This window comes from Trachemys scripta, chromosome 5 (assembly GCF_013100865.1).
Source record: "Trachemys scripta elegans isolate TJP31775 chromosome 5, CAS_Tse_1.0, whole genome shotgun sequence".
NCBI classification, from domain to species: Eukaryota; Metazoa; Chordata; order Testudines; family Emydidae; genus Trachemys; species Trachemys scripta.
In genome coordinates this window covers 56,921,182-56,946,659 of record NC_048302.1, presented here as the reverse complement: position 1 = coordinate 56,946,659, position 25,478 = coordinate 56,921,182, and the positions used below count along the sequence as shown (strand labels likewise).

Below are 25,478 nucleotides of genomic sequence, written 5' to 3'. Positions count from 1 at the left end.
AGCATAAGCTTTCGTGGACTACAGCCCACTTCTTCGGATGCATATAGAATGGAACATATATTGAGGAGATATATATACACACATACAGAGAGCATAAACAGGTGGGAGTTGTCTTACCAACTCTGAGAGGCCAATTAAGTAAGAGAAAAAAAACTTCAAAAGTTTCTATATGCATCCGAAGAAGTGGGCTGTAGTCCACGAAAGCTTATGCTCTAATAAATCTGTTAGTCTCTAAGGTGCCACAAGTACTCCTGTTCTTTTTGCGGATACAGACTAACACGGCTGCTACTCTGAAACCATCTATACCTCTGCATTAATATGACTAGCTGGTAGCTACAAGTGCCTAAGATTTCACTGACTTTCTTTCACAGATGCACTATTATATTCCAACCGCAATTAACTGAAACCCTAGGTTTGACCAAAATGTGGTTATGTTCCCTGGGGCTATTAACTGTCTGACTGGAGCATGCCTCCCATGTGGAGCTTCAGTTCTGCAGAGCAGCTATGTTCCGCATGATAGAGGCTCCTAAACTCTGGATGAGTGAAGTTTAGGAGTTTATTGAGGTGCTAGCTTCAGCACTCTGGTTTTAAAGAGCTTCATAACAAAGCTCCCAATTATCTGAACTTCTTGTTTTATTAAAATTATCCAGTAAGACCTTTGTGAAATCAGTTTCTGTCTATTTTTAACTTGTCTCTTCAACTTAGCTTTCCCAATAAGCACTTCTTATGGACACACAACTCTCTGTGTGTGTGTGTGTGTGTGTGTGTGTGTGTGTGTGTGTGTGTGTGTGTGTGTGTGTGTGTGTGTGTGTGTGTGAGAGAGAGAGAGAGTACTAACTATTCCAAATTACTCCTACAGGTAGGGAAAGGAACAGAGAGAGTATGGTTTATTTTTCTGTTTTAATTATCTGGAAGTGTTCAGATATTACAGTGATGGAGGACATATAAGTACCTAGACAGATATATAGTGACACTAATAATTTCTTAGAAATGCCAATGTATTGCATTTTATACTGGGCAGAGGGCAAGAATGTCTGACTCGTGGTGTGAAAGCACTAAGAGAATCTGCAGCTAAAATGATTAGTACATATCCTTACTGTTTAAAACAATTAGCATTATTTTAAAATTCATCATAATCACATTAGCTAAGAACAGGAGTACTTGCGGCACCTTAGAGACTAACAAATTTATTAGAGCATAAGCTTTCGTGGACTACAGCCCACTTCTTCGGATGCATACCTATCCGCAAAAAGAGCAGGAGTACTTGTGGCACCTTAGAGACTAACAAATTTATTAGAGCATAAGCTTTCGTGGACTAGAGCCCACTTCTTCGGATGCATAGCACGGCTGCTACTCTGAAACCTGACATTAGCTAAGGTTATTGAAAAATGTAATAGACAGAACTCATTTTTTGAAACTATAATTGCTAGGACTAAAATTGACTAAAAGAGTCTAAGCTGCACAGTTTGGACCTGGACTTCCCCCAATGTTTGGGGATGTTCATGTCTGAGGTTTTGGCTTCTCTAATTAAAAATGAAATTAGTTAATTATAATTAAAATTAGAAATTATAAAAATGGTGGAATTTCCACAATAAAAAACAAATTAGTGTTTCATATATATTTTTAATGAAATAAAAAAAAAATGGCCAAAACTGCAATTTCCTGGGAATTGAAAAATATGATTGTGATATTTATATTACAGTGGGGCTCAGTGGCCCAAACAGGATGGCAACTCTGAGCCCAGATTCTGTACAAACATAGACATAGCCTTTCCCCAAAGAGCTTTACATTCTGGCCTCATTTGAAAAAGAAACCTTCTTGTCAGAACAGGCTTATTAATTTTTATCCTATGTTGAAAATTTGCAATGTGATTCCATAGGTCCAATTGTGAAATATGTTTGATAGCCTTTTTAACTTTTCATCACTGAAAACAATAATCCATATGTGTGTCAAATCTAAAAGAAAAACAAACTAGTTAGCAAGAATATTATCTAAAGGGGAAAGGATGAGGGGAAAAACTCCAGTCATAAAGGAGTTAGAGTATATCATAACTCTATACAAAACACACAATGTACTCTCTTACCACTGCATATTCCGTTGGAATGAAAGAAATACAAAAATGCTGGTTGCAAGAAGGAAACTGAATGCAAATTTTGAAATCTAGAACTCTCAGAATTAATATTTATTTAAAATATATTATCATTTATATTGTACCTATAGCTATTGCAGATGAAGCATTAAAGAAAGTTGCATGCAGTACTGGAATAAAAAGCACATTGTGACAACTCATGGACAGTCACAGAAAGGAACAAATCCTCCTAAAGAGAAAGTTATGTCAAATCAGCCATAAAGATGTTTTTTTTTCTTGAGAGCCATAAAATGGAAAGGGATAAAGGAGAACTCAGGTTTTTGTTCTGTTTTTCTCCAACCATAGCATATATAGTTATCATTAGTTTTTATTTATCTAATATTACTAATATATACCTGAGAAAGTGTCAGCATTTCTATGGCAATGGATGGCTCTGAGCTGAATTCAAGGTAACAACCATCTTACCCGTGAACATGCACACTGAAATGGAAACAGGTTCTCATTGATTTCCATGAGAAAGGCATTACGCTTTGAACTTAAAGCTGTCAGTATTTGAAATTCATAAATAGGATATTAGGGGACAAAAATAGGGGCATGCTTTTTAACGGTGACCCACAAAGGAAAAACAATTGGACTTATTGTGTCAAGTTATATTTTTCCTGCCCTTCTCTTTTTTTTTTTTTTTTTTTTAACATTAGAAATTCAGGTCTTGTCTATCCTAAAATTTTCTCCAGTTATGCTAGTAGTATTGAAATGATGAGCTCATGAGAATTATAAGACTGGAAGCTGAGCGACTGAGAGGAGAAGGGAAGATGAAAACTTTATTTTTGTTAACATCTATTCAACTCCATCAACTAAAGAATGCTTCGGAGCAAGGATGAAATTGTTTTCACCTCTGCCCCTTCAGTGAAGGTGTGAGAGCTTACAATACAAATTCCTGAGACCAAAAGGTCCTTCTTTAAAAGCATAGAAAACTGTAGTTCTAAGGTTAAAAAATAGGCAGGAAAAACCAGAAACTCTTCCAGCATCATAAAGAAGCAAAAAAGGCCACAAGTCTAGTTGTTAAAAAATCCTTCGCAAGTAATTTAATTTCACTGAAGTACAGAAGATTTTTTGGAGAGACTGAAAAAAACTGAGGGACTGCTTCTTTTCAAGAGGGACATTCAAGACATGCACCTACTTTTAAATATCTTTTTAATTAACTTATTTGTTAACATAATAGGAAGATGATGTGTAGGATTTGTACATTAAGATAAACAACACACACATCCTCACAATTCCACTCAGAGTAGTTCTCTGCTGGATTATCCCCTGGTCCATGTGCACTGCCACATACGCCCCAACTCCTGCTTCCTCTTTTTTCACCTCTAGGGCAAAAGGTCTTCAAGCCATTTTTTTTTTTTTTTTTAACTAAAGAGAGGAAATAACATCTGTCTCATTGAACAAAACAACACAACTGGTCATGTAGCCTGGAGGATGCAATGAAACCAAGTTGACACTTTGAGTGGACTAGTCATATTATTCATCCCTCATTAATTTGTTTTCATTCCTAGTTCCCTTGCCTTTTCTATATATCTAAGTGTGAATAGGGCCCTCATCTCTTGAGTAATTAAAGTAAAGTAAACTCTCTGTTCCATCTCTGCTTGTAAGAGTAAACTCAACTAGGTAGAGCTTTTATTTATTGGTTTGGTTAGGTTAACTGTGTGTGTGTGTGTGTGTGTGTGTGTGTGTGTGAGAGAGAGAGAGAGAGGTCTATTGATAGAAAGCTAAGCTGAAAAAAGAGGGTTTCCATTTGCTTTTGAATGCAGTGTGAGCTGTGACAAGGTGGGTGAGGTACTATCTTTTATTGGACCAACTTCTGTTGGTGAGACAGACAAGCTTTTGAGCTTACACAGAGCTGTTCTATTTATTTGCAGGAGTGAGTTCCATAGTTTAGATCCAAGCCCCATGAAAATTCTTTCTCCTGCACTCATGAACTTTTCCCATTGGTTGAAAGTGTCATTTATTGTTCCAGTGGAATTTAGCTGTCAAGGGAATTCATGGTTATGGAGGGAGAATTGATCTTTTCAATAGTTGGGGCTAATCTTATGGAGGGCTTTGAATATTAGGGCATAGACCTTGAATAAGACTTTGTATCTCATAGGGATAAGGTCAGGCCAGGCATGTAAGGCCTGCTACTGGTTCCATGTAACCCAGTACAACCTTCTGCAGGTCGAGTGACTAAACTGGGAATCCTGATTGATGGGGTAATGCCAGATCCCTGGTGGAATGAAAAACAATATCCATAAAGAATAATTCCATCTGGTGCTACCACTTTGCATCTAGTTTTTGGTTTTACAAACCACCCAGTCCACGGTGGAGAAGATATCAGGTGATTGGCATCCGCTTCTTCAGGTAGTTCCTGCAGCTGTGCTTGCTTCCAAATATGTTGATCTCCAAGCCTTTGTGTCCAGTCAGTCCCACCAAGAGGGGGACTTTTTGTCCTAGGGCAAGCATCTGCTTCTTTATTTTCGCTGAGTATGTGCCAAAGTTCCAGGTACAATGATCATCCTCTTCAAACTTGCTTGTTGGAATTTGAGGACAATGTGCCCTGGTATGTTAAATGACCTGGAGGAGGTCAGTGATCCTAGAAAGTATGCTATGATCGATAAAGAGCTGGAGAACGTTGACATTGATCTGACCACTCTCTCTGAAACCAGACTAGCTGACACAGGCTCTCTACGAAAGATTCATTACACCCTCTTCTGGCATAGAAAAAGCAAAGAAGAGTGCTCTGGTTATGGGGTGGTATTTGCAGTCAAAAACTCATTAGCATCCATCCCATTGCAACATCGGGACAAATTATATCACTAAGAATATCTATGACAGGTGGTTTTGCCAATATCATCATATATATGCCCAACGCTTTCTTCCATTTCTGAAGAGAAGGATTTGTTCTATAAGCACCTTGAAAGCATCAGTAAGCTACCATCAGGTAAGTGACTCTATCTGTTGGGATACTTCATTGTTAGGGTCAGCACAGATCATGAGATGTGGCTGCTAGGTTCTTGCCACCATAGAGTGGAAAAAATTAATTACAAATGGTTAGTTCTGTACCAACCAAGGAACATGCATTACCAACACTTACTTTCAATGCAGTCATCATCGAAAGGTCTTGTGGAGACACTCCAGATCTGGACACTAGCACCAACTGAATTTAATTGTTAGTTGTAGAAAACACTTGCAGGATGTTCTCCATACTCGCGGTTTTCGTGGTGCAGACCATGACGCAGACCATGCACATGTATGCTGCAAAGTCAGGCTTTCACTACAGAAATTCCATCGTTCTAAACAAAGCTGTTGCACACAAATTAACATCAACAACACAAAAGACCAAGGAAGGTGTTTCAATTCAATATGAATCTCAGGGAAACTATGTAATTGATTACCCCTTCCTGAATGCTGATGGAGTATTGAGCGCATTCTGGATGAATATCTTAGCTTTTGGTAAAAAGACTGCACAAGATAAGGACTGGTTTGCAGCATAATTTGAAGAAATACTCCTAGTCACTGAAATAAAATCCACAGTATACTTTCTCATCTAGCACCGAGAGTACACATCTCTATGCAAGATCAGATGGAAAACTCTTTGACATTGCTTGTCTAAAAGCAGAATTAGAACTTTTTTGCCAACAGCTCAGGGCTTGTTTCACATAGGCACTCCAGAAACTTTGCAATAGCTTTGTGTTAGCTTGTGATAAATTTGGTCTAACCATCAGTGATCAGTCTAAAGAAGACATTGATTATGGCACAAGGTGTGTCCTGAGCATGCTGATGTATAGTGACAAGACCTGGACTATCTACAGAAGGCACGAAAGAAGGCTAAACACTTTCCACACCTGCTATCTTAGTTTGATTTCACATACAAGTCCCTGATACCAAAGTATTTGAGAAAGCAAAATTGCCAAGTCTGATATTTATTCACTATTCTTAAATAGAGACATTTTTGTTGGTTTGGTCATCTATACTGGATGGATGATAGACACATTGCAAAGGACCTCCTGTATGGAGAACTTGTGGATGCTCCAAGGTCACTGGGCCATCGTAGGCTCAAGTTCAAGGAAGTTTGCAAGAGGGAGCTGAAAACTTTCAACATCTGCACTGCAAGCCCAGAAAAGGGAACTAGCAAAAGGCTACATTGGAGGACTGTGCTGCACCAGGAAGTCAGAGGCTGAGAGAGAGAAAAGTGAAGACCGAGCAAAGAGGAAAGTGCAGCAGACCTTAAGTGCCAGTAGTGCACCGGTTTCATCTTCTGGCCTTGCGCATCACTCCTACACAATCTGTTGCTCGAGAATTGGACTTTTTAGCCATTCACAACACTGCAATATGATACATAGTAACTGAACAGCTTTGGCACTTACACCATCATTTCTCAAGACAGACAGTTGCCAGCTATCTTCTAGCAAGGCAGTGCAATGAGTAGAACACTTATATTGCTAATACTTTTCACAAAGTGATCCCTCTATATCTGATCTCTTAGTCCTCGTCCTCAAAGAAAACCTGCACAACACCTTCAAAAGATGAGCCTGGGAACTTAAATTCATAATTTTTCTAGATACTAAAAATTAAGGGCTGAACAGAGACACTGGATTTATGGCTTATTACACCAATCTATAACCCCTTTACAGCCCCCTGCCTTATTTCCCCACCTATACCCTCATGAGTGGAGAGGTTTAATGTGCCATTTCACCTTGAATGATCCCTTGAAATATGTAACTACTTATCCTAAACAATCTGTTCCACCTTGTATTTAGCTGCGACACTGAATACATTTCACAGACCTGAAGAAGAGCTTGGTGAAAGCTTCTCTCTCTCTCTCTCACTAATAGAGGTTGGTCCAATAAAGAGATGACTTTACCCACTTGCTTTCTGTAATATCCTGAGACCAACATGGTTATAACAACACTTATTGCAAATAGGTATCTCATACCAGTTGGAGAGATTTATCTCTTTTCTCTATTCTTAGTGAAAGGGAAAATCTAAGAAGGGAAATGTATATGTATGCATACATGGGGGTTAAAGGATAAGCTGGGAATGGATAGAATGCATATTACTGAAGAATCTGATTCAACTACTTGGGAGTTGGGTCAGACCATCAGTGTATAAAGTATATCCCATCTGTTTATAAAGTAAATAAAACAAGAGAGTTTATATCAAAACAGACACCAATCAATACATACCTAAAAAGAGCATTCAAACTATGAAATCAACAGTACAGAGGTCCTTTCTTTCTCAGTTTTCCTGTTCACAATTAAGATGACATCGCCAGGCAATAAGTAAATCCCCATTAAATTCAGTGTGAAAATAGAAATTAAAAAGTCAATTAAATTGCTTTGGATTTTTTAAAATTTTATTTTGAACTATCAGTTTTTATTTTTTTATTTTTATTTTTTAAACCTGAAATTTAAAATAAATAAATAAATTAAAAATAAATAAAATTTTGCACTATAATAAATTTGCACTATTCTTGTGTGACTAACAACACATATCCAATTAATCTTGTCTATTGACATATGGGATTGTTTTTTCTTCCTTGAGCCCTCTTTCTCTACTTTAACCCCTTCTTTTTTTCCTCTAGCACTCATGAATAGTGCACATCAAAAATGCCCCGTGGAAGAGGTATGTCTGTGACAAAACTATGCTGGGTTCTTTTCAAGCGGTGCTTTGCTGATTTCAGCTATCAGTCTATGATGGCGTAATAATGGTGCAATTGTCAGCTTTTTGCACAATAAACTTTTTCTCCCTAAATCACATTTGCTATGCAAAGATTCAGCTGAGAGTTAATTTTTTTTTTTTTTTTATTTAACCACATTTTAAAAAGTTAGTGTGGCCTTTAAAAAAATATTTGAATGTAAATATTACAAAAATACAGGATTAGAGAGTGAGGATTTAATGAGCTTGTGAAAATCCAAAATGCAGTGGATATCAAAAATAAATGTAGTTAACTATTAGCCCAGAAATGGTCTCATTATTTGTGTGAATTAAATGCCCGAGAATTTAAACTCTGATAAATGGACATTGGATTAAATTTTTTAATAAGCAATGCTAAGTACATTTCTCCTGCACACAATTCTATTATATATTTACCCAGTAGACTGAAATAGTTTTTCAGGTAAATATCTTTTGTATTGGATTAGATTTTTAAAAAGTAATTATTAAACCAAACCAAAAGTTTGAACTAACAAACATGTAAGGTGTTTTTTGTTTTTGTTTTTGTTTTTCTTTACACAAAGTCTAGGAAATAAATTGTCAAAAGACAAGGTTAAGGTTTATTACTCTGTTCTTAATTCATGGAGTGGTGAAAAACAAAAAGGCACAAAACTGTGTGTTAGGATGTGGTAGCTTTGCTTTCATTAATTTTCTTGCTTTTGTTAGTTTCTTTCACAGCTTTCATGTGGTTTTAAGCATAATCATATGTATTTAATATTGCGGTAACTGTTTTGGATCTTTTCCTTCTTTTCACTGCAAGTTGTCTGAATCACAAAACATGCCTTAAGGGATTCTTGAACTCCAGTGTATGTGTAAATATGTATATTCTGTGTCAATCTCAAAGTATTGCTAAAGAATAGCTTTAAAAAAATTTCTCTTGTGTTAAATACAAATAATTTTTATTTAACTATGGCCATTCTTAGAAATCTGTAGTTTATGATCAAATGCTATGTACAGTCAGTAATTTGTGATAGCTTGGTGAGAATTTTAGTATCACTATCTTTATTTTGTTGCTGTACAAGTCCAGATTAACTTTGTTTTTCTTTCTTTTACTTTAATAGCTTCTCGGACTTCTTCTCATACCGAACATCAGAGAGATAGAAGGTATAACATGGTTATTTATATTTCAACCACATGTCATCCTAATAGTTGGCTTTAGAGTTTATTTTAACGGATCGTGTCAGGATCCTACTTTTGTTCTTTTCTTTTCTTTTTTTTTTTTCCTTTCTGATTTTTTTCAGTGCGAAAACAGTAATGACTGGAACCAAAGAAATAAATACATTTTAAAAATAATGAGATTTTAAGAAGATGGATTTTTAAAAAAACTTATGGCCTCCACTTCTAGGTGATCATTTCAGGTTGAAAATACAAAGTTACACACACACACACACACACACACACACACACCCTACAGCTGCTCAGAAAGGGAGCCCCAATTAACCTGTCATAACCTGACTTTCTATCCCTTCCTATCCTTTTTTAAAAGTACCCTTTAAACATATATTTGTGCATTTTCTGATAGCAAAATGACAGAAGAAGTTACCATAACAAATGGTTCATGTAGTCAGATATCCAGCATACTGCAATGGCCAAGAAAGGCATACAACTCATTAATACAGCAAAGTGTTCGCCAAGCTTTTCATTCTATGGACACTTTTGCAATAGAGACATGTTCTGGATCCCACCCCCCTCCCAACACTGTTTGGTTCTCAAAATATTTTATTATGCAGACTATCTTGAAAGGTTCCACAGAGCACTGTTGTGCAATACTGAATATCAGTGCTGGGGGATAGGGAATACATCCTTTACTCTTGTAGGCAATTGATTTACAGTCAGAAGCATTATCATTATTTATGCTGTGGTAGCACCTAGAGTTTGGAATCAGGGACTGGGGCCCCATTGTGCTAAGCATTGTTCACAAATATAACAAAAGGGCAGGCTCTGCCCTACAGCGTTTGAGGCTTGATTACCCTTGCTTTAGCACTGGGGGGAGATTTTCCTAAAATTCTCCATGTAGACAAGCCTTTAGGTATCAAAGAACGAAACCAGGTAAGGCTTTCTAAATAAACACATTAAATTCCCCCCACCTTCTGCCACTTGTTAGTAGGTAGCCAGTGCAGTGTGGTAACAGTTAATATTATTATTAATTATGTTGAGAACTGTTCACTGCCAACTAGATATTCTGAAAAGTGTTTAAACTGTTTATTTAGGAGGCGCAGCATAAGTGAGCCTAGAATCACATGTGAACAACGGCATACACAAAAACAGAGAAAACAGCAGTAATTTGATCCATGTCCATAAATTAGAACAAATTAATTGGTTGAAAACTTCAGCTTCTTTTCCTCATGATTTCCTCAGATTTGGTCTTCACTCCAAATTACTTGTAATCTTTGTGAATTTTTAAACTCTGTGGGATTCAATATGAACAATTCTCCATGAATATTCAATATTCTCTATTCAAACTAAGGATAGTTCTAATTGGTCAGATATATCGCATAGTGGTGTTTTTGTTCTCTGATTAGATTAGTACACAAAAACTCCCAGCATGAAAACTCACTTGTGTAGCCTTCAATTAGCTTTCTGTGAGTATTCATGTTAGTTAAAACTCAGTCTTGTAAATGATCAAAGGAAATGAACACAAGTAGCACGGCTGAAGTAAATTCATTTAAAAAAATCAGCCTAAATATTCACAAAAAGTTTGTTGCAGTTTCAACATGTTCTACATGTGATGTTGTGCCACAAAATAAAAAAAATCAATAAGTATGAATAAAAAAAATCATGACATGAATGTTGCAATTCGTTTTCTCACTGGGCTGAACAGGTGAAAAGGTACACGTTTAGCCCCAATCCTTGCACTATCTTGGCTAAGACATCTTAATTTTAAAAAAATCATCTTAAATTTGTTTTGTTGCCTTGCATTATTTCTACACAGTAGTTAATAATAATGCTTTGCATTTATTAGTGCCTTTCATCAGAAGATTCCCAAACCACTTTATCCCACAAGGACACAGACATCTTCTAGTAAAGTACTTAAGCACATGCCTACCTTGAAGTACATGAATAGCCTGTTGTAGTCAATAGAATTTCTCTTTTGCTTAGAGGTAGGAATGTACTTAAGTGCTCTGCTGAATGGGGACCCTGAGTGCTTGCTTCACTGGGACCAGAAAGGTTAAGTGACTGTATGAAATCATACAAGGCATCTTTGCAAAACAGAACTGGAACTACTAGGAAAACATATTATTTTAGTATTTATTTAAATCATTATTGTAAAACTTGCTAGCCAGTCGTTCCTTCCCTCTCCTGCAATCACCTTGTTTATGTTTCTTTGCAGACGTCCTGAGATTACAATAGTTGCTGCTGAGCCTCTCAGACCATCCTCCTGGTTTCCAGGTGGAAATGTCACTCCACAAGGATTAGGATTCCCTCCTCCTTCCCAGACTAACTGGAGGACAAATGAGCTTGTTCCAGCTGAGGTGAGCAGATAAGTGACGTATTTAGGTTACATGTGTAATTCATGTTAATTTTAAAGTGCAAAGAGGAACAATAACATCACCAGAACTCATTGTCCTCTTAAAAGAGAACTACTCTGTTTTTTTGTTTGTATTTTTGTTGTACATGTCAGTGTAGCATTTCTGAATTCATGTAAGGTTTTTTGTTTTTTTTTAATTTTCACATATGGACACATTAAATTTTTTACCTTTTTTCTTTTGTAGCTTCCACCATCTTATGAGCAGGTGATAAAAGAAATTAACCAAGTGCAAGTCAATACAACAAATAACAATAATGCTGCTGCTGCTTCTAGATGCACTGCTACGTCTGCAACACAGACTGACTTTCCAGAGGAAATAATCAGCCATTTGCCAAGAAGTAATGTAAAAAACAACCTACCTACTCTCTGTGAATCTGAACTTGTTCAAGGTAAATGCTCTATGGACTTCATATTATCAAAGATTTTACAGATAGTGTTCTGGGGATGCTTTTAAAAATCAATTTAATCCTTTCTACATCCAATAAAAGTATTTCACTTATGGACTAGGTGCTGCTATGAATTACTGCATTTGCTTCTTACCTCTGATGACCTGATACTCCATTCTGGTCTGTGTCAAAAGTAAAAACGTGTTGTTCTTTAATATCACCCTAGACTATAATGCATTACAAGTATTTTTCCATTTTAGCTGTATTTGCAATCCTTTTTGGTCAGAGAATCTGAAAAAAATGAATGAAAAAACAGGGAGGTTGTAGGTCAGGACTGAGATGTATGCAAAGCTGGTTGGAGAAGCTGCTGTACTATTCCTTGTTCTAGCCACTGCTGGGAAACTCTCAATGTCATGAAACATTTTTTTAAAATATTTTTCTTTATTTGATGGTGCTTTGAGTATGTTAAAATGAAAGTGCTGCAAGTCAGCAAAGTAATTTTGGACTCATTACTTGTAAATTCTATGCATTAGTGCAAAGATCAATTCTTTTCTAAAGTGTAATGTATTTTTGCCCCCTTGAAAAAGGGAGAATGACAAATGTAACACAAGAAACAGTGAGTTCTAAGTGGAAATAGTTGGTGGAATGGTTAGAGAGGCCAAATGACAAAGTAATTTTGTGTTCAAGATGTGTCAGAATACAATTTGAAAGTTTCTCTTTTCTGTCAGCAGTGCAAAGTCCTCTCAAACCTCCCAGACCTCTCTTAAATAGCAATCCTTCAGAAAATGAGGCTCCCTTAGTTGTCTCTGAAGTGTCTGAAGAATGGAAGTGCCAAGAAAATCCCAGTAATGTGACCGGTCCACTGCCAAAACCAAGATCAAAAGGCAATCTCAGACCTGTGGTCAGAGATATTCAAAGCAAATCACAAGACAATCAGGAAGAAGTGAGCCAGCCTCGAGCTGAAAGGGAGCTATCTCCAAGTCAGCCAGTGTCCCTCTTAGATAATAGCTTATTGGACAATCACATGGTGATGAACAGTATGAATACAGAAAAAAGCCAAAATAGTATTGGTTCAAGGATCAAAGCTTTTGAATCCCAAGCAAATTCTGATATCTCAGGATTATCAAAGAAACCAGAAATTGCTCCACGATCATTTGTCCCAAGACCAACTGTTTCTGCAAAGAAGCCAATAATAGCTCCAAAACCAGAGCTAGGGGCCAGGAGAGCTTCAGGAGAGTCGGGTTCATGGACAGAAAACACACAAAAAGATATATCCAGGAAATGGCACTCTCAACCTCAAGAAGCCAGAAGTAATGTCATAACCAAACCTGAATTGCCAAAGAAACCAAAACCTGGCCTTGTAAAAAGTACTAGTAATGATTTGCTTGATGCAAGGAATGGGTCAGCTTCAGAGAACAATGATGAACAGAAGAAATTCCCAGTTCCTGCTCCAAGGCCACTCGTTCCCAAAAAGTCTCTTTCTGTAGAAAGTCCTGCCCCTCATTTGACTTTACTAAAACCAATCATCACTGCTTCCAGTCTCTCGGTAGCTACCCAAGCAACAGCTTTCAAGTCCCTGAGAGAATCATCGGCTCCAACCAACCTCTCAACATGTACTTTGCAAAGTAAACCAGTTGGGGAAGGAGATCTTATCAGTTTTGATGATGACGTTTTGCCCCCTAGTTCAGTTAGTGCAGTTCAAGAATGTACCAGTTCTGAAGCAGGTAAGAACAAGTGCAAGGAGATAAATTGTGAACATGGTTACAAATTTGCATGCACATGATATTGTACATATTTACAGTGGTATTGGTATATGTGTATGTAAAATTCTATGCTTGTCATTGTATTAAGCTTCATGTGAAATTACATGGACTCAGAGATCAATATGATTGACCAATAAGGTTCCTAGGCTGTGTAATTCTGAGAACAAGGCAGTTGGATTTATAACTTAATAGCTAAAATAATATACAATAAGCTCAATACTATACTCCAGATGCCACTTCCAGAATGCATCATGATCCCTTCTCAGGCGCTGGAGACATCTTGCCTTATGCTACCTAAGCTATCTAGTACTAATATCTGAGCACCTGTGGTTCATAGCATCTAGCGCCTGGGCAGTTAAGTAATACATGTATAGATATTTATTCCCCATTATGTCAGCGAGAGAAGCATCAGTGTGCATTGTGTTTTGGAAAATCATGACCCAGCACACTAAAACACCGTGCACCATGAGTGGAGGAAATGAGTGCCATTATCATAGAATCATAGGAATGGAAGGGACCGTGAGAAGTCATCTAGTCCAGGCCCCTGCACTCATGGCAGGAATAAGTATTCTCTAGACCATCCCTGACAGGTGTTTGTCTAACTTGCTCTTTAAAATCTCCAATGATGGAGATTCCACAACCTCTCTAGGCAATTTATTCCAGTGCTTAACTACCTTGACAGTTAGGAACTTTTTCCTAATGTCCAACCTAAAACTCCTTTGCTGCAATTTAAGCCCATTGCTTCTTGTCCTATCCTAAGAGGTTAACAACAATAATTTTTCTTCTTCCTCCATGTAACAACCTTTTATGTACTTGAAAACTGTTATGTCCCCTCTCAGTCTACTCTTCTCCAGACTAAACAAACCCAATGTTTTCAATCTACTCTCACAGGTCATGTTTTCTAGACCTTTAATCATTTTTGTTGCTCTTCTCTGGACTTTCTCCAGATTGTCTACATCTTTCCTGAAATGTGGCACCCAGAACTAGACACAATACTCCAGTTGAGGCCTAATCAGTGTGGAGTGGAGCAAAGAATTACTTCCTGTGTCTTGCTTACAACACTCCTGCTAAGACATCCCAGAGTGATGTTTGCTTTTTTTACAACAGTATTACACTGTTGACCAATATTTAGATTGTGATCCACTATGACCCCCAGATCCCTTTCTGCAGTACTCCTTTTTAGGCAGTCATTTCCCATTTAGTATGTATGCAATTGATTGTTCCTTCCTAAGTGGAGTACTTTGCATTTGTCCTTTTTGAATTTCATCATTTCAGATCATTTTGAATTTTAATCCTATCCTTCAAAGCACTTGCAACACCTCCCAGGTTGGTATCATCTGCAAACTTTATAAGTGTGCTCTCTGTGCCATTATCTAAATCACTTATGAAGAAACTGAACAAAACCAGAACTGATTCCTGCAGGACCCCACTTGATATGCCCTTCCAGCTCGACTGTGAACCACCGACTACTCTCTAGGAACAGTTTTCCAACCAGTTATGCCCCCACCTTATAGTAGCTCCATCTAAGTTCTATTTCCCTAATTTGTTTATGAAAGTCAAGATATGCAACATCTACCACTTCCCCACTATCCACAATACTTGCTACCCATTCAAAGAAAGCTAGTAAGTCAGTTTGATCCAATTTGTTCTTTACAAATGCATGCTGATTGTTTCTTATCACCTTATAATCTTTTAGATGTTTTAAAATTGATTGCTTAACTATTTTCTCCATTATCTTTCCAGGTACTGAAGTTAAGATGACTGATCTATAATTCCCTGGGTTGTCTTTATTTCCCTTTTTATAAATTGGTACTATATTTGCCCTTTCCAATCCTCTGGAATCTCTCCCATCTTCCATGACTTTTCAAAGATAATCATTAATGGCTCAGATACCTCCTGAGTTAGCTCTTTTGAGTATTCTAGAATGTGTTTCATCAGGCCCTGGTGACTTTCACAGTTTGTATTTCCAGAGCACAAATTACTTTGTTACATGGACTGCATGTTTGTTCATATAACTGTAAGTTTGTCAGTTAGTACATCCATGTGAAATCATTTTTCACTTAAAAGCTACTGCGTAAATTTTGGAAAATGTGGTTGATTCAGCTAAGCTCGTAGGGCTAGAGCTGGGTGAATAATGTGGTTGTTTGTTTTTTTTTTTTTTTTTTTTTGGTTCACTGGCAATTTTAAAAAATCAGAAAAAAGTTTTGTATCAAACTGAAAACTTTTTTTTAGTTTTTCAGCAACTCGAAATGTCAAAAAAAGTCAAGTAAAAACAAAACATTTTGCCAACGTTAAAACAAAATGTTACATTTCAACCTGACAAATTTTGTTTCAACTTTCAGATGTTTTGAGAAAAGGAAGGAAAAGTAGTTGGACAAAACAGGTTGTGGTGGTGCTGCTGCCTCCCTTATCAGCTTTAAGCCCAGTGGGTAAGCACTTATCTGGGATGTGTGGCTATCCATTGTCATTTATAGTGGCAACTCAGTTAGGCTTGGTAGAATTTGGTGTTTTTTTTTCCTTTATAATTTTGAGAGATAATATCAATATTTTTAAGCATTTCCCTCCTGATTTTTATCAATTTAAATTTTCACAGCTGTGCCAGATTGTGGGGTTTAAACTTCTTAAAAATGATTATTTATTTAAATGTTCATAACTGTGGGTTTGGCAGTGGGTGGGGTCAGACAATTATTTAAGGACAGTAGACATTGAGATAGACAAAGTTAAAACTGTTATAAAGTTATGACTGTTCAAATGCAAATTTTCAACATCATGTCAAAATATTCAAAATAAATATCCTTAATTTGAACTCCAATAAGTTCACAAGCAGAATTTTTCTAACTTTGCCTATCTGTAAATTTGGATGATTATTGATGGAAATTTTTTTGTCATTTTTTGATTGTGTACAGTGAAGTAGACATTTACCAATAAAAATCTAATCCAACCCTATTTGTAGTCATTCATGATGACAATGGAGAGTCATTTGGCCAGAGATGGTGCCTGGTAATTAGGGAACTCACCTGGTATGTGGGAGATGCAAGGTCAAATCCCTGCTCTGATGACTATTTTATTTATTTTCAAGAGGAGAGACTAAGAGAGCCCCATGGCGGAATATTCTATAGTCTTTTGGCTAGGGCACTCACCTGCAATGCAGGAAACCCAAAGTCAAATTCCTTCTCCTCATCAGGCAAAGGGAAGAATTGCCCCGGGGTCTCCCAAATCCCAGGTGAGTGCCCTAACCACTAGATTAAGGCTTATAAGGGAGGTGGTGCCACCACCAGCAGCCACCACAAAAAGTTTTGACTTTTTCAGTTCAGTAGAAACCGTTTGGCAAACTTGACCAAATTTGCAAATAGTTTTGGTTGACCTGAAACTGCATGTTATAGCAAATAATCTATTTGTCAGAAAAATTTGAGGCACTTTTGAAAATCCCATTCGGCCCCTATCTGCATCTTTAGACACCTAACTATCTTTGAAAATATGTCCCTCAGAATTTAGACAATAGGCCCTGTTCCTGCAATAAATGGACCCTGGTGCCCACACAGAGCTCATCACAGAATTGGGAATTTAGATTGTAAATTCCATGCGGTGCAGTGACTGTCTTTCTATGTTTTTGTATAGTTCCTAGCACAATGCACCCTTCAATCCTTATGGGGGGGTTGGGAGGAATATATATATTGAAGGGTGCATTGTGCTAGGAACTATACAGAAACATCTATCAGTTATGTTTACGCACACTAATTAATATTACATTGCTTTTATTGCTAAATTTTTCTTTCTTTCTTGAACTTTGCTAACCTTACAAAAACGGGTTTGATAAGAATTCAAGCATGTGCTGATTTAAGCCTGTTCATGGGCCATATAGTACTGTAATAGCTGTTGCTAACATAAAATAACATATTGGAGACTTTTAAATAACAGTAAACAATTTGCTTAACTTGTTTTTGATAAGACTGTACAGATAGCTGTTGCTGGCCTGCCTGCCTAGCTCCAAGTACAAGCCACGTCCTTCTGCTGATAAGGCTCATTACATACAACACTATGGGTAACTTTGGTTCCTACTTCAGCGTTCCAGCTATCATTACAATACCATCAGCTTTTAAGCAGAATTCCCAACTGCAGTGCATAAGGAGTGCCTCTTAAAAACAGATGATACAATAAAGCCCATGATGAATGAAAAACATTTTTGAAAATGTGAATTTGGGAATGAGAGAGAGAGAGTGTATGAGAGAGAGAGAGAGAGAGACGGGTCTAACACTTTTTAGCTGTTTGTTTCACTTAGCATTAAAAATGTTCAGCTATTTGGAAACGTATACATAAATAGTACATGGCTGTCACATTAAGTTTATATTTATTAATGGTAATGTGTTCTCATTATAACTTGTGCTTTGCATAATTGGATGGAATTTTGATTTACTACCTCTTCCTTTCTGTATTGACGTAATAACTCCAGGATGGATTTAGGAAGGAAACTGTAGAAATGCCTTGTATATTAAGTTCAGTACTGCTGATAGCAATACATGTATTTTCAGAACTGCTTTGAATCATTTGCTAACAGACTGCTTTTAAAAGAAGTGAAATAAGGCTGACCCAGCATTCTGTTGGCAATGAAATGTGCTGCAATGTAGGTGATCAGCTCAGGATAGACAGAGCCCTTTTCTTCGTGGACTGATGGGGTCTGGAACACTGCAGAAGCAGTAGCATTCCCTGGGGGAAGAGAGAACTTTTGAATTACTTGAGAATTACTTCCCAGTCCACTCCAGGAAATGTAGTGGGACTGGAAATGACTGGCTCTGAATAGAGTTATGTTTAGCTCTTTTTGTCCGGAGGGATGTTGCTGCAGTGCAGAGCAGAGCATAAGACTTTTTTCCAAACACTCAAAGTAAAACTTGTACTTCAGAATATTTATATTTGTTTGTTTCCTTTAATCACTGGAGTCCAGCTGACAAGCAGTCAGACAGAATTCTTACATTTAAAGGTCCAGTACAAAGAAAACAGAAAAGACCAGTACTCACCTGCTTGTAACTGTTGTTCTTCGAGAGGTGGTGTTCACGTTCATTTCAATCAGGTGTGCACGCACCACGTGCACTGTCGTCGGAAACTTTTTCCCTTAGCAGCTCCTGTCGGGTCAGCCAGGGAGCCACCTGGAGTGGCACCCTCATGGCGCTCAATATGTGACCCTGCCGACCCAACCCCCCTTCAGTTCCTTCTTGCCGGCTACTCTGATAGAGGAGAAGAAGGGTATTGGAATGGATGTGAACAACACATCTTGAAGAACAACAGTTAAAAGAAGGTGAGTAACCATCTTTTCTTCTTCGAGTGCTTGTTCGCGTCGATTCCAATCAGGTGACTCCCAAGCCCTCCACGGGGGTAGGGTCAGAGTTAAGGAATCAGTGACTGGAGCACTGCTCTACCGAGAGCTGCATCGTCTCTAGTGTGCTGTGTGATGGCATAGTGGGTGGTAAACGTGTGCACCGAGGACTAGATTGCCGCTCTGCAGATCTCTTGGATGGGCACCTGGGCCAAGAAAGCGGTGGATGAGGTTTGAGCTCGTGTCGAGTGGGCCGTTATAGCCAGGGCTGGGACCTTGGCGAGTCATAACAGGTACTGATGCAGTCCGTAATCCAGGAAGAAATGCATTGTGAGGAGACCAGAAGCCTTTTCATCCGGTCTGCCACTGCTACAACAGCTGGTTTGACTTCCTGAAAGGTTTTGTGCACTCAATGTAGAATGCTAGTGCTCTCCACACATGTAATGAGTGGTGGAACCTCTGCTCCTGTGCATTAGCATGTGGCTTGGGATAGAAAGCTGGTAGAAAAATGTCCTGTCTGAGGTGGAATTGGGATACCACCTTGGGCAGGAAAGCTGGGTGCGTTCTGAGCTGTACCTTATCCTTGTGGAGGACTGTGTAGGGGGGGTCGGAAGTTAGTGCTTTTAACTCCAGCACCCTCCTGGCCTATGTAATGGCAACCAGAAAGGCCATCTTCCACGAGAGAGACACAAGGGAACATGTAGCCAGTGGCTCGAATGGGGCTCCCATTAGTCTAGCTAGGACCAGGTTGAGGTCCCAAGTCGGTACCAGTAGGCAAGACTGAGGGTATAGCCATTCCATGCCCTTAAGGAAACGGCCCACCATAGGGTTGGCGAAGACTGAATGCCCCAACTCTCCCGGGTGGAATGCTGAGATGGCCGCGAGGTGCACCATGATGGATGATCCGGCCAGGCCTTGCTGCTTCATGTGCAGTAGATAGTTCAGGATGAATGATATAGATGCCTGAAGTGGGGATACACGACTGCGATCGCACCAGCACGAGAACCGTTTCTATTTGGCCAGGTAGGTGGCCCTGGTAGCTTCCAGGCCATGAGATAGAGGGACTTGAGGTCTGGGTGACGGAGGCAACTGTGGTCCTGTGTAATCAGATCGGGAAGGAGCGGCAGCGTGATGGAAGTGCCCACTGACCGCTCCAGAAGCGTGGTATACCAGTGCTGGCATAGCCATGCTGGGGCAAGCAGAATTACCTCCACCTTGTCTCTGTGGATCTTGAGGAGAACCTTGTGAATGAGTGGTATCTGAGGGAAGGCATACATTAGACGGTTCCCCCAGTGCATCATGAACATGTCCGAGATTGATCCTGGGCTGTGTGCTTGGACACTTCCTGTTGCTCCTGGTGGTGAATAGGTCTACTCGGGGAAACCCCCACCTTTGGAAGATTGAATGTATGACGTCTGGACGGATGGACCACTCCTGACTGCGGAATGACCTGCTGAGGTGGTCCGCAAGCTTGTTGCATGCTCCCAGGAGATAGAACATCTCAAGGTGAATGGAGTGGGCTACACAAAAGTCCCAGAGGTGGAGAGCCTCCTGACGGAGAGGGGAGGAGCAGGCTCCGCCCTGCTTGTTTATGTAAAACATGGCAGTGGTGTTGTCGGTCAACACCGCCAAACACTGACCTTGCAATATTGTATGGAAGGTCTGGCAGGCTAGTCTCACTGCTCCGAGTTCCTTTATATTGATGTGGAGCAGGATCTCAGATTGTGACCACATGCCCTGAGTCTGTAGGTCTCCTAGGTGAGCCCCCCAACCCTGGTCTGACGCATCTGTTACTAAGGTCATGGATGGTTGAGGGGTGGTGAATGGGACTCCTTTGCAGACCATGTGACAGTCCAACCACCAACCTAGCGTATATAAGACTCATAACAGTACTATTACTACTAAGTCTAAACTGTCTTCATCTGGGTGATAAGTTGAGGGAAGCCACACCTGGAATGGCCTGAGCCTCAGCCTGGCGTGCCTGACCACATAGGCGCATGCCGCCACGTGTCCCAGGAGGTTGAGGCATGTCCTTGCGGTAGTGGTGGGGTATTGTCTGAGAGTCTAAATTATGTATGACAGTGTTTGAAATCTGGACTCTGGTAGTATCGCTCTTGCCTGAACCAAGTCCAGCACCACCTCAATGAATTCTATTAGTTGGGTGGGTGACAATGTCGATTTGTCCACATTGAGGAGGAAACCTAGTCTCTGGAAGGTCTCTCTGACTAACCGGATCTGGGACTCCACCTGCTCCCTGGAGCGCCCTCGCAGCAGCCAGTCATTGAGGTAGGGATACACCTGCACCTGCCTCTTTCGGAGAAAAGCCACGACCATGGACATGCACTTGGTGAATACCCGGGAGGCTGTTAATAAACCGAATGGGAGTACCGTGAACTGATGATGTATGCGGTTGACAACAAACCCTGGAAGAGTCTGTGGGCTGGCCAGATAGCTATATGAAAGTACGCGTATTTTATGTTGAGGGCAGCATACCAATCCCCTGGATCCAGAGAAGGGATAATTGTGCTCAGGGAGACTATGCGGAACTTCAACTTTACCATGAACTGGTTGAGTCCTCGTGGGTCTAAGATGGGTCTGAGACCCCCCTTTGCCTTGGAGATTAGGAAATAACAGGAGTAGAATCCCTGGCCTCTTAGCTCCCGAGGAACCTCCTCCACTGCTCCTATGGTGAGGAGCAATTGCACCTTCTGGATAAGGAGTTGCTCATGAGAGGGGTCCCTGAAGAAGGACAGGGAGGGGGGGGGGGAGGGAGGGGAAGAGCAGAATTGGAGAGAATAGCCCACTTCTACTGTGCGAAAAACCCAGCAGCCTGATGTTATTTGGGACCATGCACAGTAGAAGTGGGATAGACAGTTCAAAAAACGGGGGGAATGATCCATGATAGTGGCTGGTAAGCTATCCTTGGGCGTCCCTTCAAAACCCTTGCTTGGCTCCCGACGATGGCTTGATTGGGCCCTGCCCTTGGCCTGAGGGAAGGTTGGAGGGTCTTCACCTATTGTTCCTGCCCCTATGGCGGTATGTGTCCTGCCTCGGGTGGGGTTGGTGTTGCCTCTGCTGCTGTAGGGGTTGAGGCTTGAAGGGCTTTCTCTGGGTAGCAGGCATGTGCATCCCCAGAGATTTCATCATTGCCATTGAGTCTTTGAGGCTGTGAAGCCTCGAGTCTGTCTGGTTCAAAAACAGCCCTTTGCCTACAAAGGGAAGATCCTGCAAGGTCTTCTGAACGTCCGGTGAAAGCCCGGAAGCTTAGAGCCAAGCTGTTCTCCTAATGACCACCCTCTAGGCTATGATACGTTCCGCAGAGTTGGTCGAGTCGAGTGAGGCCTGCAGGGATGTCCTGGAGACTGCCTTTCCCTCCTCGATCAGAGCTGAGAACTCAGCCTTTGACTCAGTGGGGAGTAACTCCTTATATTTAGACATGGAGTTCAGCGAATTAAAATTATACCTGCTGAGGATAGCTTGCTGGTTAGCTATCTTCAGCTGTAGACCCCCGGGGCATAAATTTTTCTGCCAAAGAGGTCCATCCATTTGGCCTTGGGAGTCGGTTCCTGTTGCCCCTGGCGCTCCTTCTCATTCATCGCTGAGACCACCAGGGAGCAAGGGTGTGGGTGGGAGAACAAGAATTCATAACCCTTGGAGGGAACAAAATATTTCCTTTCCACACCCCTGGCGGTGGGCAGAATGGAGTGTGGAGTCTGCCATAGAGTATTATAATTGTTGCCGATAGTTTTAATAACCAGCAACACCACTCTGGAAGGACCCTCCAGAACAAGACTGTCCACCACCGGGTTCTCTGACTCGATGACTTCCTCCGCCTGTAAGGCCCATATTATGGGCAGTGCAGCGGAGGAGGTCCTGGTAGGCTCTGTGGTCAATGGGCGGAGGACCTGAAGCTGATGCTCCTGCCATTGCCTCATCAGGCGAAGATGACGAGGAGGCCAGTAGGGGTACTGGATCATCGTGGCCCACCATGTGCTCAGGTTGGTCCTGGGTAGCATTGGTGTCAAGTGGTTCGGCCTGATCAGATGTGACCTAGGTTGTGGGTGGGTCTGGGGACAGTTCCATTGTGACCTCTGTAGTATGAGGGGGCAGTCTGGATAGTGTCACCTCTGTAGTACGAGGGTTGGTTCTATCTGCCGTTGACCGTGCCGGATGATGCCCCAACGTAACATACCTAGAAACCCTGGAAAGGGTTGGTAAGCCTAGGGGGTCCAGAAGGGTCATTGTGCAATGGGTGGCCATTGTGGTTGCTCAGTCAACCTGGCATGCCTCCAGCGCTTGTCTGACCTGTGCCTACTGTGCTGTGAATAGTAGGAGTCGGCCTCAGAGTCCAAAGATCCTGAGGGCGACGACCATGGCGGTGCTGACAATCCCTGCGCCGGCGGTCGGTGCCGAGAAGAGGAAGTCTGGGATCGGAGCCGTGTAGATGATCGGTGCTGGCTTTCCCACGACTTAGACCCGGTGCCGCGAGTCCGATGCTGGGGAATGGCTCCTGTGTTCCAGTACCGTATCTTGGTGTCGGACGATAGAGGGCGACTGCGATCGGTGCCGACTCCTTGGTGCCAGAGACACAGAATGTCACGCTCCCTGCACTGTGCAATCTTGTAGCAGTGCTGGTGCCAGAGGTGTTGTGGTGATGTAGATTGGGAACGGTGCCATGAACAGTGCTGGTCTGGTGAGGAAGAGGGCCTCATCATTGCAGGTTTGTCTCTAGATGGCACCCGTCTAGGTGGTGCCAGAGGCTTATCTCAAACAGCAAGGGCTGAGGTGTAGAACTTTCTATCTGCTCCCTTGCAGCCTCAAAAGTATCTGAGGTGGAGGGGAGTTCCAAATCCTCCACCAAGCAGCGCCCTGCTGGAGAGTCGCTGGGTGCCGGACTCAATGGTGCCAACTGGGTCGCTGGAGTCAACAGCACGGGATCTTGCTGTTTGGAAGTTAAGTCCTTCCTCTGAGGCAGCAAAGTCTACCCAGATGGTCTCGCTCTCTGAAGAGAGCGCCCTCTATCCACCTTCTTATGGCACTTACGGGGGACCGGGGATGTTGACCGATGCCAGGGCACCACACCGTCCTGCGTCTTCAGTACCAAGGGGCTCTAGCACCAGAGTCCTTCCTCGGTACCGGTTCACAAACCAACACAGGGGCGCTCCACACTGACCTTGAGCCCAGGATTTGGCAGTCGGGTGCCACTGGACGGAGTGCAGCTTCCATTAATAGTTGCCTCAAACAGAAGTCACATTCCTTTCTTGTCCTGGGTTTGAAAGCCTTCCAGATCTTACAGTGCTTGGACTGATGTGCCTTCCCTAGACACCTCAAGCACGAGTCGTGAGGGTTGCTGTTGGGCACAGGTTTCTTGCATACACCGGAAGATTTAAATCCTTGGCTTGAGGCATGCCCCAGAGCTCAAGGTAGGGTGCGGGGAGAACGACCCACTCACCAAGACTATCCTAACTACTAAACAATAAACTAACTACAAAACAAAAGAAAAACTGTGTAGAACTAAGTAATGGCTAAGGGAACACTTGCAATCAAGCAAGCAAAACGCAGTTCCAACACCACCACGGACGGTAAGAAGGAACTGATGGGGGGTCAGGTTGGCAGGGTCATATATTGTGCGCTATGAGGGCGCCACTCCACGTGGCTCCCTGGCCGACCCGACAGGAGCTGCTAAGGGAAGTTTCTGACGACCGTGCATGCAACGCGTACGGACCTGATTGGAATCGACCTGAACAATCACTCAAAGAAGAATCATAGCTACATACATTACAGATTGCCCCACCGATCCAAGAGAAATTAAATAAATATTGAACCAGAAATCCTGTGTTAACACAGAGAATTGCCAGAAAAATTAACTCTCCACCAGAAAAGAAGATTACCACTCTGTTCACCTTTCTGATAGCTTACAATAATCCTATGGATACATATGAAAAGAATACTAGGTTTAATTTTTCAAGGTGTTTTTTACAAACTCAAAAATTAAGTATAGAAGAACCAGACTTTAGTTGTCTGACTTCTCCCGTAGTCCGATAGTAATGATTTTGTTAATGTAGGAAGTAGGCTTGTTTGCTCACCCTACCTCTTATCTGCAGAAGACAAAAGGATTTGCCTGTGGTCTCACTTAACATCAGTGTAAATCAGGATTAACACCAGTGAAATCAATAAAGTTGCCTAGGTGTTGGTGAGATCAGAATCATGCCCCTGTCTCTTGTTACTGTTGGCAGCACTATGACATGACAAAGGATCCAAGAAAAGCACTTGCATGGTAAAAAGTATGGTGACATATTGCACTAACATTAGGTGCTTTCCATGTTCCCATAGGAACAGCTTTAGGTTAGCAAGATGAATCCTCAGTAAAATGTTTTGTAAAGGCATGAAGAGCAGCTATAATCTGCTCCCAATTCCCCCGACCTTTGCATTTGTAATGAATAATGACATAGCAAAATGCCAGGGCTCCACACTTGTTGCTATGGCAACCCTAGAACAGAAGAAAGGGCTTTAGTAGGTGGTGCTTGGGACACAGCACTTACCACTTGTTTGTAAAAGAACAGTTTTACATCACAAATGATAATGTACCGAAACTTAATATTTCTGAAATGCAGCTAAAATATGCTTGTCTAGTGCTTAGACCTATGTATTAGCA

The 25,478-nt window shown here is 41.0% G+C and overlaps 1 protein-coding gene and 1 long non-coding RNA gene across 3 annotated transcripts in view; one reads left to right on the top strand and one right to left on the bottom strand.

The window, feature by feature from the left end:
• SH3D19 (SH3 domain containing 19) overlaps window positions 1-25,478 on the top strand; it is a 137,636-nt gene that overhangs the window by 71,932 nt on the left and 40,226 nt on the right. Inside the window, exons 4-8 of one of the 2 annotated variants that reach the window (XM_034772942.1) lie at window positions 8,899-8,941; window positions 11,169-11,310; window positions 11,551-11,755; window positions 12,481-13,476; window positions 15,858-15,944. In XM_034772942.1, coding sequence (XP_034628833.1) covers window positions 8,899-8,941; window positions 11,169-11,310; window positions 11,551-11,755; window positions 12,481-13,476; window positions 15,858-15,944 — 1,473 coding nt within the window. The remainder of the gene's footprint in view (window positions 1-8,898; window positions 8,942-11,168; window positions 11,311-11,550; window positions 11,756-12,480; window positions 13,477-15,857; window positions 15,945-25,478) is intronic. The other variant, XM_034772941.1, reaches the window with a different exon arrangement.
• The window catches only part of LOC117878597, a 37,859-nt gene continuing 22,424 nt past the window's right edge, over window positions 10,044-25,478 (bottom strand). Inside the window, exons 3-5 of the long non-coding RNA XR_004646020.1 lie at window positions 11,907-12,043; window positions 11,148-11,305; window positions 10,044-10,244 (exon numbers count right to left, since the gene is read on the bottom strand). This is a non-coding gene — a long non-coding RNA (uncharacterized LOC117878597). The remainder of the gene's footprint in view (window positions 10,245-11,147; window positions 11,306-11,906; window positions 12,044-25,478) is intronic.